Consider the following 13,543-nt stretch of genomic DNA (forward strand, 5'->3'; position numbering starts at 1 on the left):
AGTGGTTAGGATTCTGGGCTTTCACTGGTGTGGCCCGGGTTCAGTCCCTGGTCGGGGACCTGAGATCCCGTAAGCCACACAGCACAGCCAAAAAAAAAAAAAAAAAAGAAAGGAGAAAAGTTACTTGCAGAAATACATTCACAAGACATTTGGATACACTTTGTAGGATTTTATTTAGGCCAAGTTCTTAGTACACAGCAACAATTAATTCGAAATACAATTTCAAAATTAAAAAGTGAATGTTCCCGCAACTCATCTGGAGGTGGTTTAATGGCACACACAAGAAACGTTACTGGCAACAGACTGCTCCCTCAAATTTTCCTACATGGGTTTTTACTCAACTCATAACACCAACCCTCCCTCCGGGAGCTAAAAGTATAACTGACCAGATCACAAATTGTTTACATTCTTTTTTGTAAACCATCTTGTTAAGAAAAAGATGCATGGACACAAATATGATAAAAACTGCGTTTCCATAGAATTCTGAAGTTGCAAAAGACGTTTCCATTTTAATGTGAAAATAAGCTTTTTGTCTTTTGTTTGATTTTTTACAAAAAACCTCAAGATATTTAGCAAGGATCATTTATACACAGCTAGGCCCTGTCATTTGTCAATTTTCTTCTTTTTTTGAAGAATTATGAGATTCTCAAGAAACAGGAACAAAGATCAGCATAAAATAAACATAAGGTAATGAGCGCAATGCCTGTTTTAGAAGTGTTTTCTAAGGCTCTCTCAAATAAGGCTGTGCTGTGCTCTTTCCAGTGCCCAGACACTGTAACATTTTAGCTACATACACCTTATGGAAAAGACCATTTGTACTGAGTGTAGTTATGAAAGGGTTAAAATGAAGATTACTTTCACTAATTAAGGCTACACTCAATACACTCCTTTAGACAACACTCTGAATGGTATTTATGGAGACATAGCACATCTTTTCAAGTATCTTCCTTAAGACATCCAGTAGAACTTTAAAAGAAACATACAACACAATTAAGACAGTTGTAGAAAGAGTACCAGGCGCTGAGTCAGGAATTCTACCTTTGTTAACTAGCTGTTATTTGAAAAGGAAACATCTAAACCTCATCAGTAAAATGGTATTGAACTAAAATTTCTGAAATCTCATCTAGCTCTAAAATTCTATGATTCTAAGTAAATCATGTGAGGGAAATCATCACCTTAACACTGATCAGGAGTTCCTGGCCAAGGAAGTTCAGAAGTGAACAGATGGGAAGTGATGCAGATCCCCATTCTTTTCCAAGACGTAGCAACCACCTGCCAGTTCCTCCATCAAACACTTTTCAAAGGGAGAGGTGGCCTTCAGGACATGCCATGCTGTCTCCACTGAGGAGAAAAGGTGGTAAGAAAGTACCAAAGTACCAGTTCTTAATGCAGAAAGGTCACCTGCTAAAAGCAAATGAGCATAAGAGGATAAAAGCAAACTACTATCATTTTGATGCCTCTCAAACAGGAAAGTCTTCAGTAATATCAAGAGACTGCTGAGGAGCACAGCTACATTACAGAGACCACTGTGAAGACACATAAAACAGTCTCTCTAGCTGGGTAATAAACAGTGGCAGGAGGGGAAAAAGAAAGGGAGGGATGAAAATGTCTCACCCAGTGACTGTTAGGAATGCAGCAAGAGTAGCAGGCCCTTAACCCTACTGTAGGAACAGGAGGTGCCCCTGGAGAAGATAGAAAGCAAGTAGCCAAAAGATGGGAAACAATGAACAAGACATCTTAAAGGTTTCATATGTATTTCAAACACAGCAGGCTGAATCTCTCAAGTCTAGATTTTGACACACTGACACTTTTGGTTTTCAATTTATTGCCTAGGCCATAACGTCAACAAGGAAGTATATTTTCATTTACATCCCTATGGCCTTTCAAATAGTAATACTTTAAAAAAGGGAACAAACTCTTAACCCTCCCCCCCTTTTTTTCTTTTAAGGAAAAAGGGAGTGGACACAAGTCAAAAACACTTCAAGAGGAAAAAGATTCCCTCTAGCCTGATAAAATGGTTGCTTACTGGTCAGAGTTTAGACTTGGATCATCTTTGCCACAATACTATGTAGCATGTAAGATTTCTGCACTCATTTAGAATTACTACTACCAACCATCTTGTAGTGTATAAAAAGATAAATGGGGGAAACTTACGATAAAACAAATACTACCCTCACATACTATTAATAGCATGCAATCTATGAAATGTTACATACATTAAAAGTCTCCAATGACTTTAGGCCTGGCCCATCATTACACAGTATCCTTCCAAAATGATATATAGAATTCAAAACTATACAAAAATTTAAAATATGCAGAAAATCCAACAGGTGTTATTTTTAAAACAAAAAAATCACACACGTTAGTACTAAAAAATAAAGGAAAAATCAGCTGACCCATGGATCCCTCTGCGGCAGGTCTTCAGTCTGAAGGACTTCACTGACGTCTTCTCGGTTCCCCAATCCAGCAGGGGTCCAACAGGCAAGCTGACCACCACCAACTCCTTTTGCACAATTGTCTTCTGGGCTTCTGTAGGTGTGAGCTGTGGGCACTATTTATTGGATTTCAAAATACCCTCTGCCTTATTAGTCCAGTAAGTTTTCTCAGCGAAAAGCTATTTAAATAACTGAACATCTAATTTCAAAACAGTTTTCCTAGTTACACACCAACACTAAGAAGAGTTTAACCTCTCCAAGTATAGTCTTGGTTGCAGCCATAATGAAGCTGAAGGCTCAGAGGACACTCAAGGGCCATTACTTTGAAGGAAGACAGGGAATAAAGGGTGTCAAGGTGACCTAACAAAGCATGAAGTGTAATGTGTACTGGAGGCAAGTTAATGAAAACTAAATTCAAAGTGCTGGAGAAATCTAAAAAGAGCTAACTTGCAGTGTGTGAGAAAAAAACCTGCAACCGTGAAACAAAAATCTTGATAGGAAACACTGTACCTGGGTCTCAGTTAAATGGTGGTAAGTTTTCTGCTCTGATGACAGAGTCACAGGTGGAATATTAACTCTGTCTACACGATCTGAAACTCCCTCACACCTACCACCCTTGTTCATTTTTCAATCAAGTTCCTCTCTCTGCACTACCTATTATGTTCAAGGCCCATGTTTGAAATATATGCAGCCTACCGCCTCTCACCTTTCCCCCAGCACTGGGAAGTCACCTGGCAAAGCTCTCTTCTGGCCAAGTCACTGGGACTGGGAAGGACCCATGGTGGCTTTGGCCTGTGAGCTGGTTTATCATCACAGTATTCAGCTGCTGAGCAGCAAGGCCTCCTGGATGTTTTTCAATATTATACTGATTACAGAAGAGAGGATTAAAGCCATCTGCCTTCCAAACTCCACTGAATCTGAAGTTGTAATTGTGCAGGTGAAAAAAAAAAAAAAACTTGAATAAGTATTTGGCCTTATATCACTTATCCCACTATTCTTAGTCTGAGAGATAAGGTTCAAATCCTTACCAACAGCAGCTACTTCAAAAGCCAAACACACAGAATCAGGGGAATATTTACCTTTTCTAAGTGAGTAAATTCAGCAGTAGCTGACACCTGCCATAACATTCAGAGAGCACAGCAGCAAGCCTTTTATTCCCAGTGACTGTCGAGACTTGAAAATAACTGCTATTAAAAAAAAAACCAAAAACTATTTATCTAAATAGTGAAAGAAGTAAAGAAATAGTTGGTCTGACCTCTAAGGTCCTACTCCTCAAAACAGCACCTAAGGCAAGGGTTTAGGATGCACTTCTGCAGTTCAACCTCTCTAGAACCTTAGGGACCCTCGTGTCCACCTCTGCACGCCCACTTGAGCGCACGGACCAGGCTGCACCTGTCACACCTCTGGGTGCACTGCCAGCAGTGGCAATGCAGTCTCACACAGCAGCAGCGCAGTAGAACAAAACCACCTTCAGAATGTTTGGAGACTCAAATCATTCTTATAATCTACGAACTAAGAAACATGAAGGGATGCAAGTCAGCTCAACACTAACTCACCTGGTGCACTCGTGCTGAGAGAATGCAGGATTTACAGTGTTGAAGAGGAAATAAGCCATGTGAAACAATTATAAAAATGGTTATGTATGGTATTTAAATATTGGTTCCCCCTCCTCATCCCAGTGGAAGGAAGTGGGGCTGGGGCACACCCTGGGCCATGAGGCTAGCCACAGGCACTGCAGATCATCCAATGCCACAGATTCCGCAGGAGGAGAACTCCCACGCATGTACAGTATTCCTGAGAAAGATCCCAGATTTCTTTTCTGAATCAGTTTTAACCTGATTTGTTTCACATAGTTATGCTGTTATACCTCTGATATATTCAGAAACCGTCACTTTATTTCAGTCCAAACAGCTCAGCATAGTATAAGTGATGGCAGAAAGAGCCATTTGTTCAAACTCAGCTTGCTTTTTTGTTTTAATACTGAGGGATAAACCAAAAAAAACAAAACATAAGTAGTTTTTGTCATTTGAATCCTTCATTCATTTCACTGGAGGGGAATCCCCAGGGCCTTTTGATAATCTGGGAAGACCTGACTATTCCTGTGAGGGAAACACAGCCTTGCTGAGCTTTACTCAGAATAATGCATGATAGACTCGACATAATTCCCAGGAAAGAGCCCAGTCACTCCATTCATAACTCCTTCATACCAACCATCGTCATTCTTCTTGATGACATAAATAATGGCTCCTTCCTGAAAGGACAGCTCATCTTCCTTGTCTTTTGTATAATCATAAATTGCCACAACTAGAGGGGGAAAAAAAGGATATGAAAAAGAATAACGTTCCTAGAAAGGCAGAACCAAATAAATGAATATCTATCCTTTCTGAACTTCTGCAGCACTTCAAACACAGTGACTTTCTAAACACAGGACCCTCCCTGCGAATTCTATTTTCTAATACCCAGTCCTGCACAGTGGAATCCCATCTTGAGGTTAGGTTCAAAACTGTATAAATGGCCAAAAATAGTATTTAGTCACACTTACTGTTCAACAATCTCTCTGAAGAGATACAATCCCAGAATAGGGAAAGATGACTGTTTCTTCAGTTGAGCTTGTGTTAAAGCACCATATTATGTAAAAACACGTACCTTTAAACATTAGAATTAGACTAGTGCAGTGAGATACACTAGGAGAGGCCAGTGAAAAAATGAGAGACTGAGTGAAGAGCAGACTTCCATCTGCTTTCTCACACTTTCTAGAGCCTATGCCCATTCACTGAGAATAGTGGTTGAATTCCCACAGGTTATATGTGTGAATGACGGGCGTCTACTATATATATTCTTTCAAAACACATGCTGCATTATGCCACCAATTTAACATATCCACAGTAACAGACTAAAAGTGTTAAGAAAACCAAGATACCTGTAAGCTCTCCTATGATTTTCATTATTTAAATAACTTGGTAAATGGGGCCTTTAAATGATATCTGGGACAATCTCTGGTTCCTAAGTGTTACATTTTCCTCAATAGTTTAGTTAAATTGGGATACCCTGTAACTTGCTCAGATCCACTTGAAGATTTATCTTTTTTATAGAAAGATCCTCTATGTTTATTAAACCACTCAGAATTTCACTCATATCTCCATCTATCCATTTTAAGAAGCATATATTGACTTTGTTTTCTGTGCAACCTTAATCCTAAATAAATCATTAAGAAACAGAAACTAAAACAGGGACTTTTGATACAGTGCAATTTGTTCCAGGCCTGCTTTAAGTAAAATTCAACAGCTTTCTTAAACTCTGAATATTTGCCATTACAGTGATCTAGGATGCCAGAAAACACTTTAGAGGGACCTAGAAAGCGTTTAGTGTGTATTTCTAACATCTAAACAGATACAATTAAATGGCATACAAGTTTAAAGAGAACACAAGATATGTAGAATACTCAGTATTTCTAGTCAATGTAGTATTTTTTAGCTTTTTTGGGGGGAGTTGATAACATTCTTGATGCTTATAGAAATGCAAACCCACTGAAAAGTAATTCAGAGGAAAATATCCACAAGTCCTGTTAATTCTACACCTTCTGAATCTCTCAAACCCAAACACTTTTCTCCATCATCACACTCAACGCCCTAATCAGCGCAGCAGTCTTTAAACTGGAATACACATATCACTGTGGGGCACCTGAAGATTTTCTAAGTAGCATGAGTGACAGATGATTTTACAGAGTTTCTTTCTAGATCCTCAACTTTTATAAATCCTGCATCGAAATCTGATCTGCTTGAGATGATATCCTCTGTCAAGCATCAGTCATAAAAGTTCTCATTTCCTGTTTATCTTTCTCCTACTTAACAAAAATACAGTGATGTACTATGCTTAAGTATAAAACACCCTGAGTGCCAAAGGGACAATTCAAAATACCAGTGTGGTATTAAGAAACAGAATTACTCCACTGACTATCCCAACCTTTTTGCAACTTAAGCGGCTCCCATTCTTTTGCTTTTAACAAAAGTTAAGGTGGACTTTAACGGGGTTATCAGATGACACACCATATAAAACATGATTTTTAAAGATAGAACATTATTTGATTTTTGGCAAATAACTCTGAAGGATTTAAGAGAACTGACAGTGCTGCATGAAAAATAATTCCATTTGCATCTACTTATTTATGTGAACAAGGTTTTCAGCACCACTGCCTCAGTTGAGGCCCTAATCTCTTGCTTAGAAAGATACCCAACCTGGTCTTTCCAACTCCTATTTTTCTTTCTTTCTAATGCACACTACACTATTATCAAGTATCTTTTTTCAAAAATTAAAATCCAAATACATGGGAACTTAACATTAACCTATTTAAAATCTTCCACAATTTCCCTCTACTATCAGATTTTTTAAAAAGAAAAAAATCCAAAACACCTCAGCCTGGTATTCAAGGCCTCCCATCATTATTTACAACTTCCCTTCCTATACTCTTAGCTTGCCCACTCCCTCCCTACAACCCACCCAGGTCCCCCCAGCACAGGACATTACTCACCATGCCCTTTTGACTCAGAGGATTCCCTCTGACTGGATAGCCCTTCCTCTCTCTCTCCTCTGCCTGAGAAACTCATACTCATCATTCAAAGCACATCACATATACCATGTCCTCTGAGAAGCTTTCTGGACTCCCCAGACAGAATTAATGGCACTATTCATTTTCTGACAATCATTAATGGAGCATCCACTCTGATTTTTAGAGATACAAAGATGAATAAGACAAGGGACCGTCAGTCTTGTGAGGACAGAAGTGTTATCTGATAAGTTACCATACACTGTTTATGCTTCTACCAAGAAGTTATGTCATTGAGCTAGAAAAACACAAGAACAGATGGCTTGATAGAAGAAAGGGAAATAAAACAGGCACTGACAAGTCAATTTGTCACAAATAATTTAACGCTAGTAAACGTTACAGCCAAGACTCAATTCCAGGTCTGTCAGAGTACAAGCTTAAGACAATGTTAAGAAGGTGGGCTCAGGAGTTATGCCACCTAGTTCAGATCCCAGCTGTACCACTTATTACTTTACAGAACATACTTAACTTTCCTAAGCTGCTTTTTACTCAGCTGTATAATGGGTATTATAATAGTGCCAATACCTCAAAGCATCGTTATATTAAATGAGGCAATGTACACACAATACAGGGCCATGTGTAAACATTCTATATAAATGTTAGCTGCTTTTATTACCATTAATAACTATTATGATATATATGATATATATATACTCCTATAACACAAACATCTTCTGTCATATTCTGTAACATAAATTATTTTGAACCTCAATTTCCTAGTTTGCAAAATGGGGAAACTAACTGCCTTACATATGTAATAAGTCTTGCATCATGCCAGGCACATAATAAATAAAAGAAAATATCTTTTCTCTACCCAAGTTAAATAAAGATACTTACATATACAAATTTTCTCCACTTGGCTAATAATCAAGGGTTATGATAAACCTATGCAGTGGTTCTCAACCTTGGAACTTTAAAAAATTCTGATGCCTGCGTCCCATGTCCACAGATTCTGATTTAATAGATCTGGAAGTGCAGACATATTAAACATTCCCTAGGTGACCCTAATATGCAGACACAGTTGAGAACGAGGTCCTAAGTCTAAGATAGCAAAATAAGACATTAGGCAACAGGCTCAACATTTATGCACTCCAACAAAAAGCAATCAGTCATAAGCTGAACACGGTTATTTCTGTTTCTCCAGAAAGAGTAAGGAGGAGGTTATTTGATTTTCATGTTTTAAAAGATTTGAGCTTAACAGAGATTAACTTTGAAAAATATCTTAGGAAACAACTCAGGCATTTTCTTTTAAGCTTTAAAGAGTTATTTGGACTGAAAATAAACTTACTTTCCTCTCTTACAAATCTCTCCAGATTTTAACATGTTCACCGAAGAGGAGATTTTTAACAAGCAAATCTCTTCATTATGCTTTTCTCTTAAGGACTCACTGAGCTGGTTTTTCAGAGCTGAAAACTGTCATCACTTTGTCCAGGACAGTGTTAAAATCAGCTAAGGAATCTGTAAAACATGTCATGGAATCTGTAAAACATGTCCATGTCCAAGGCCACTGGACATTGGTACCCTAGTGTACCTTGGGCTCTTTTTTTTTCTTTTCTTAAAGCAGCTTTATTAAGAAGTAATTTAGACAAAAAACACAATCACTTAAGTTTATATTCAGTGAGTTTTCACAAATGTATGCACCTGTATACATGACAAATGAACAACTTCTACCACAATCCTTACAATGGCCATTATCCCAAAGTTTCCTTATGCCCCCATGTAGCCACTATTGGTCCCCCCAAACCACTCATCTTCTAAATTTCATTTAGATGGAATCATAAAGTATGAGTCTTTTGTGTCTAGATTCTTTCATTAGCATAATGCTTGAGATCCATCGATATCGCTGTACGTACCAGTAGTTTATTCCTCTCCATTGCTGAACAGTATTCCATTGAATGGATGGATAGCCCACAATTAGCTTATCCATTCACCAGTTGAAAGACGTATAGGTTGCTTCCAGTCTTGGCTATTAGGAATAAAGCAGCTATGAACAATCAAGTTCAAGTCTTTGTGTGAACATACATCTTCATTCCTCGTAAATAAACATCTAAGAAGGGACTGCCAGACCACCTGGTAAGTGTATATCTAACTTCATAAGAAACTGCCAACTGTTTTCCAAAGTGGCTGAAACGCTGCATTCTTACCAGCATTGTACACTGTACCAGCTCCTGTTTCACCACAGTTTCTCTGACACTTGGTATTATCAGTGTTTTTAATTGTAGCCATTCCAGAGGGTGTGTAGTGATAAGTAGTTTGGTTCATTGCAGCTTCACTTTGCATTTCCCTGACTAATAATGTTGAGTATCTTTCCATGTGCTTATTTGCAGTTCATACATCTTTTTTGATGAAGTGTTTCCAAACTGTTTTTTTCTACAAGTTGTTTGTCGTCTCCTGAGTTATTTTGCAAATATTCTTCCCAGTCTATATGGCTTGCCTTGTCATTTTCTTAACACCATCGTTACAAAAGAAAAGTTTAATTGAATGAAATTCAATTTATCATTTTTTCTTTTAAGCTTCATGTTTTTTAATGTGTTCTCTACAAAAAGTTTCCCCTAACCCCAGAACACAGATTTTCTCCTATATTTTTCTCTAGAAGTTTCACAGTTTTACATTCACATCCAAATACATTTCGAGTTAATTTTTGTGTATGGTGAGGTAATAAGGGTAGAAGTTCATGTTTTGCATATGGATATCCAATTGTTAACAGCACTATTTTTGAAAACACTATCCTTTCCCCATTGAATTACCTTGCACTTTCGTCAAAAAGTATGTGTGGATCTTTTTCTGGATTCTTTTTTTTTCTGGATTTTGATGTATATTTCTATATTTATACCACACTGTCCTGATTACTGTAGCTTTATACCAGAACTCTGAAATCAGGTAGTTTAAATCCTCCAACATTAGTCTTGTTTTTCAAAATTGTGTTGACTAAACTAGGTCTTCTGCATTTCCATTTAACTTTTAGAATCCCCTTGTCATTTTCTGTAAGAATGACTGCTGGAATTTTTATTGAGATTGCATTCAATTTATAGATCAATTTAGGAAAAACTGTCTCTTAACAATAATGATCAAAAAACATTATTTATTTCAATTTATTTAAGGCCTTTATTAAATTTATCCCTGGGAATTCCCTGACGGTCCAGTGGTTAGGACTCTGAGCTCTCATTGCCAAGGGCCCAGGTTTGATCCCTGGTTGGGGAACTAAGATCACACAAGCCACGCACCACGGCCAAAAAAAAAAAAATTGATCCCTAAGTTTTCATATTTTTGATGTTATTACAAAAGGTATTATTTTGTAAATTTCAATCTCTAATTGTTTGTTGCTAGTATATAAAAATGCGATTAATTTTGCAAATCAACTCTGTAGCCTACCATCTTGCTAAATTCGCTTTTTAGTTCTAGCAGCTTTTTTGTAGATTCCTTAGGATTTTCTATATACAAGATAATATCTTCTGCAAATAAAGATTATTTGATATTGTTCCACATATCTGTTGCTGTGTTTTTGGTCTTGGTTTTTTTCTCTGTGCCTCGTTTTGGATAGTTTCTAATGTCATATTGTCAAGGTTGCTGATCTTTTCTTCTAAGTGTCCCTTCAGATACTATATTTTTCAATCTCCAGAAATTCTATGTTTCTCTTTCTCTTTTTTAAGAAAATATATTCTGCTTCTCTCTCATGTGCATGTTTTCCTTTGCCTTCTTGGATATATGTGGCATTTATACTAGCTATACCCGTGTCTGGTAATTCCATCATCTTGGTCACTTCTGGGTCTGTTCCTACTGACTGGCTTTGCTTTTAGGTATGAGTTATATTTTCCTGACTTTTTACATGCCTTGTAATTTTTGATTGGATGCTGGTCACTATGAATTTTACTTTTTGGTGTACTGGATTTTGTTGACTCCTTTGCACAATGCTGGGTTTTGTCCTGGAACTCAGTTAAGTTACTTGAAATCAGCTGGATGTTTTCAAAGTTTGCATTTTAACATTTGTTAGGGCAGTTCAGGGCAATCTAGAGCTGAACCCCTAATCTAGGGCTAATTTCGCCCCACAACTGAGGGGACACACTTTTGAGGCCTCTTCTCAATGCCTTGTGTATTACAGGGTCTTTCTGTTCTTGCTCGTTCGGGAACATGAACTATTCCCAGGCCTGTAATTTCCAAGACTTTTTCTGCCTACTCCTTTCTGATTGTTCTTTCTCTAATCTCAGGTAGTTTCTTCACATACATGTACAGATCAGTACTCTGTCAAAGATTCAAGGAGACCCTTCTGCAGATATCCAGAGCTCTGTCCTTTGTCTCTGAGTAGTTTACCTGTTCTCCATGGTCTCCCAAAACTCTGTGATCTCTTATCTTCTCTACTCAGTGAGACTTCCAGGCTTATTTGGGTTCCAACTCCTTGCACTGTGGCGTGGAAACTGCCTCTAGATAGCAAAGCTAGAACAATTAAGGGCTCACCGTGTTTGAGTTCCTTCTTTCTGGGACCATAGTCCACCAATGCTTGTTATCTAATGTCTGAAAACCATTATCTTTTATATTTTTTCCTGGATTCATTCCTAATTGTTTTAGGAGGGAGGGTAAATCTGATTACTGTTGCTCTATCTTAGCCAGAAGTGGAAGTCCACTATTCGTTGATGTAAGCTCCCCAGGTGATTCTAACGTGCAGTCAGTTTTGAAACCCAGTGAGTTAGTAGCTTTAACTTTAACAGAAAACTTCCTTCAAGACAGCACACATTTCTTCTGAGCTGACTAGTCCTGATGACGTTTGTAAGCCTGTGTCCCAAAAGTGTCATATGATGGTTAGCTAATATATTCAGAGAAACTTTTCACCAAAAGAAATGCCAAACACCTACTCTGCAAAGAAACTGAGAAACCATATTCTTTGGAAGAAAGTTTCATATGGAGATACTTAAACTGGAATATCTGATATAAGATGCCACAAAAGAATGCTTTAAGGACTTCCCTGGTAGTCCAGTGGTTAAGAATCCGCCTTCCAGTGCAGGGGACGCAGGTTCGATCCCTGGTTGGAGAACTAAGATCCCACATGCCACAGGGCAACTAAGCCCACGTGATCTAGAGCCCACACGCCACAACTAGAGAGCCCACATGCCGCAACTACTGAGCCTGCACGCCACAACCAGAGAGCCCGTGTGCCACAACTACTGAGCCCACATGCTCTGGAGCCTGCACGCCACAACTAAAGAGAAGCCCGCGCGCCACAACAAAGAGCCCGTGTGCCTCAATGAAAGATCCTGCACACCACAACGAATATCCTGCATACCACAACTAAGACCCGATGCAGCCAACGTGAATAAATATTTTTTAAAAAATGCTTCACAGCGTGGGAGTAGGAATAACATAATTTGGAAAGATCATCCTCTTCCTGAGTCATTCCAGAGAAAAACCTCTTTTCAAAATTTCTGCCTTATAGAAACCATTCATAAAAAGCACGTTCAACGGGAACAACATATAATCGTAAATAAAAATCAGTCACAGGATTTTACCAGTGTGACTTCAAAAATCATGAACCTTGTAAACTAAATTAATTAAAATATACAGGCTAATACAGGCCAAACTTTACTTATAAGTAAAAAATAAATAAGATTCTCTTCAGTACCAGCAAATTTCATTTCTACGTACATAGAGGTTTCTTCCCATCCTTCCAGATATCCCTCTGAAACTTACCCTTTTCCAAGTAAGACCTTGGAGCCCACGGTGGGTCCTCTTCAGCATAAGGATCACTATACTCAACCACGGCTGCCTCTTCCTCTTCGTAATCTTCTGGAGGAGGAGGTGGTGGTGGGGACTCATCAAAGACTGGTTCTTCCACAGGTGGTGGTGGAGGTGGTGCATCTGAAACTAAGAATGTATCAAGCTGATAACAAAACTACACACTATGCAAAGTTCAGTGTTTCCTATCCAAGCTTCTATGTTCATGGAGTATAAACCTAGACTTGAAAATAATAATCTTTCAAAAAATAAGTAGGCAAGAGAAGTGTTCCCACCAACTCTACTGTTCCAAATCCCCAAGCTTGACTTTCTCCTCCCTTTGGGTTAGTGCTGATGGATGCTGAATAAAGTTTAGCCAAAATGATTACTACTTTTTACTTAAAATGTTCCAATTACTCAGTTAGCACTTTATAATACATTATTTCATTTAATCTTTACCTTGGGAGGTGGTGTTTTTAATCCTCATTTATGGATGTGTAAACTGGCTTTCCAAGATTAAGTACTCCAACAGTAAGTGGAAGAGCAGGAATTTGAACTCCAATGCCTCTTATCTTAAAAGCTACACTATTATGGAATGAGATCAATTCAACAACTTTAAAGTCATGTTTCATTATTCATTCAAAAGCATCAACTGAAAGCCTACCATGGCCAGCTACGATGCTCAGCACTGGGAATACAGCAGTGAGCAAAAGTCATGGAGACATGGACAACCAAACTTGCATTTACAATTAAGTGCAGTAAGTGCTTTAAGTCATCATGGAAAACAGAGCAGTAGACCACA

The 13,543-nt window shown here is 38.2% G+C and overlaps 1 protein-coding gene across 50 annotated transcripts in view; it reads right to left on the reverse strand.

Moving 5' to 3' along the window:
- Positions 1 to 154: 154 nt before the first annotated feature.
- ABI2 (abl interactor 2) overlaps positions 155 to 13,543 on the reverse strand; it is a 102,042-nt gene continuing 88,653 nt past the window's right edge. For 23 of the 50 annotated variants that reach the window (XM_060302011.2, XM_030854146.3, XM_060301997.2 and 20 more), the window contains 2 exons: positions 12,718 to 12,891; positions 4,331 to 4,739 (listed from right to left, as the gene is read on the reverse strand). In XM_060302011.2, the coding sequence (XP_060157994.1) occupies positions 4,564 to 4,739; positions 12,718 to 12,891 (350 nt within the window). In that variant the 3' untranslated portion in view covers positions 4,331 to 4,563. Of the gene's footprint in view, positions 1,683 to 2,396; positions 2,530 to 3,375; positions 9,005 to 12,717; positions 12,892 to 13,543 lie in introns of those variants that run through there. The other 27 variants (XM_060302003.2, XM_060302002.1, XM_060301991.1 and 24 more) reach the window with 4 other exon arrangements.

Source organism: Globicephala melas, chromosome 7 (genome assembly GCF_963455315.2).
Source record: "Globicephala melas chromosome 7, mGloMel1.2, whole genome shotgun sequence".
Classification (NCBI taxonomy): domain Eukaryota; kingdom Metazoa; phylum Chordata; class Mammalia; order Artiodactyla; family Delphinidae; genus Globicephala; species Globicephala melas.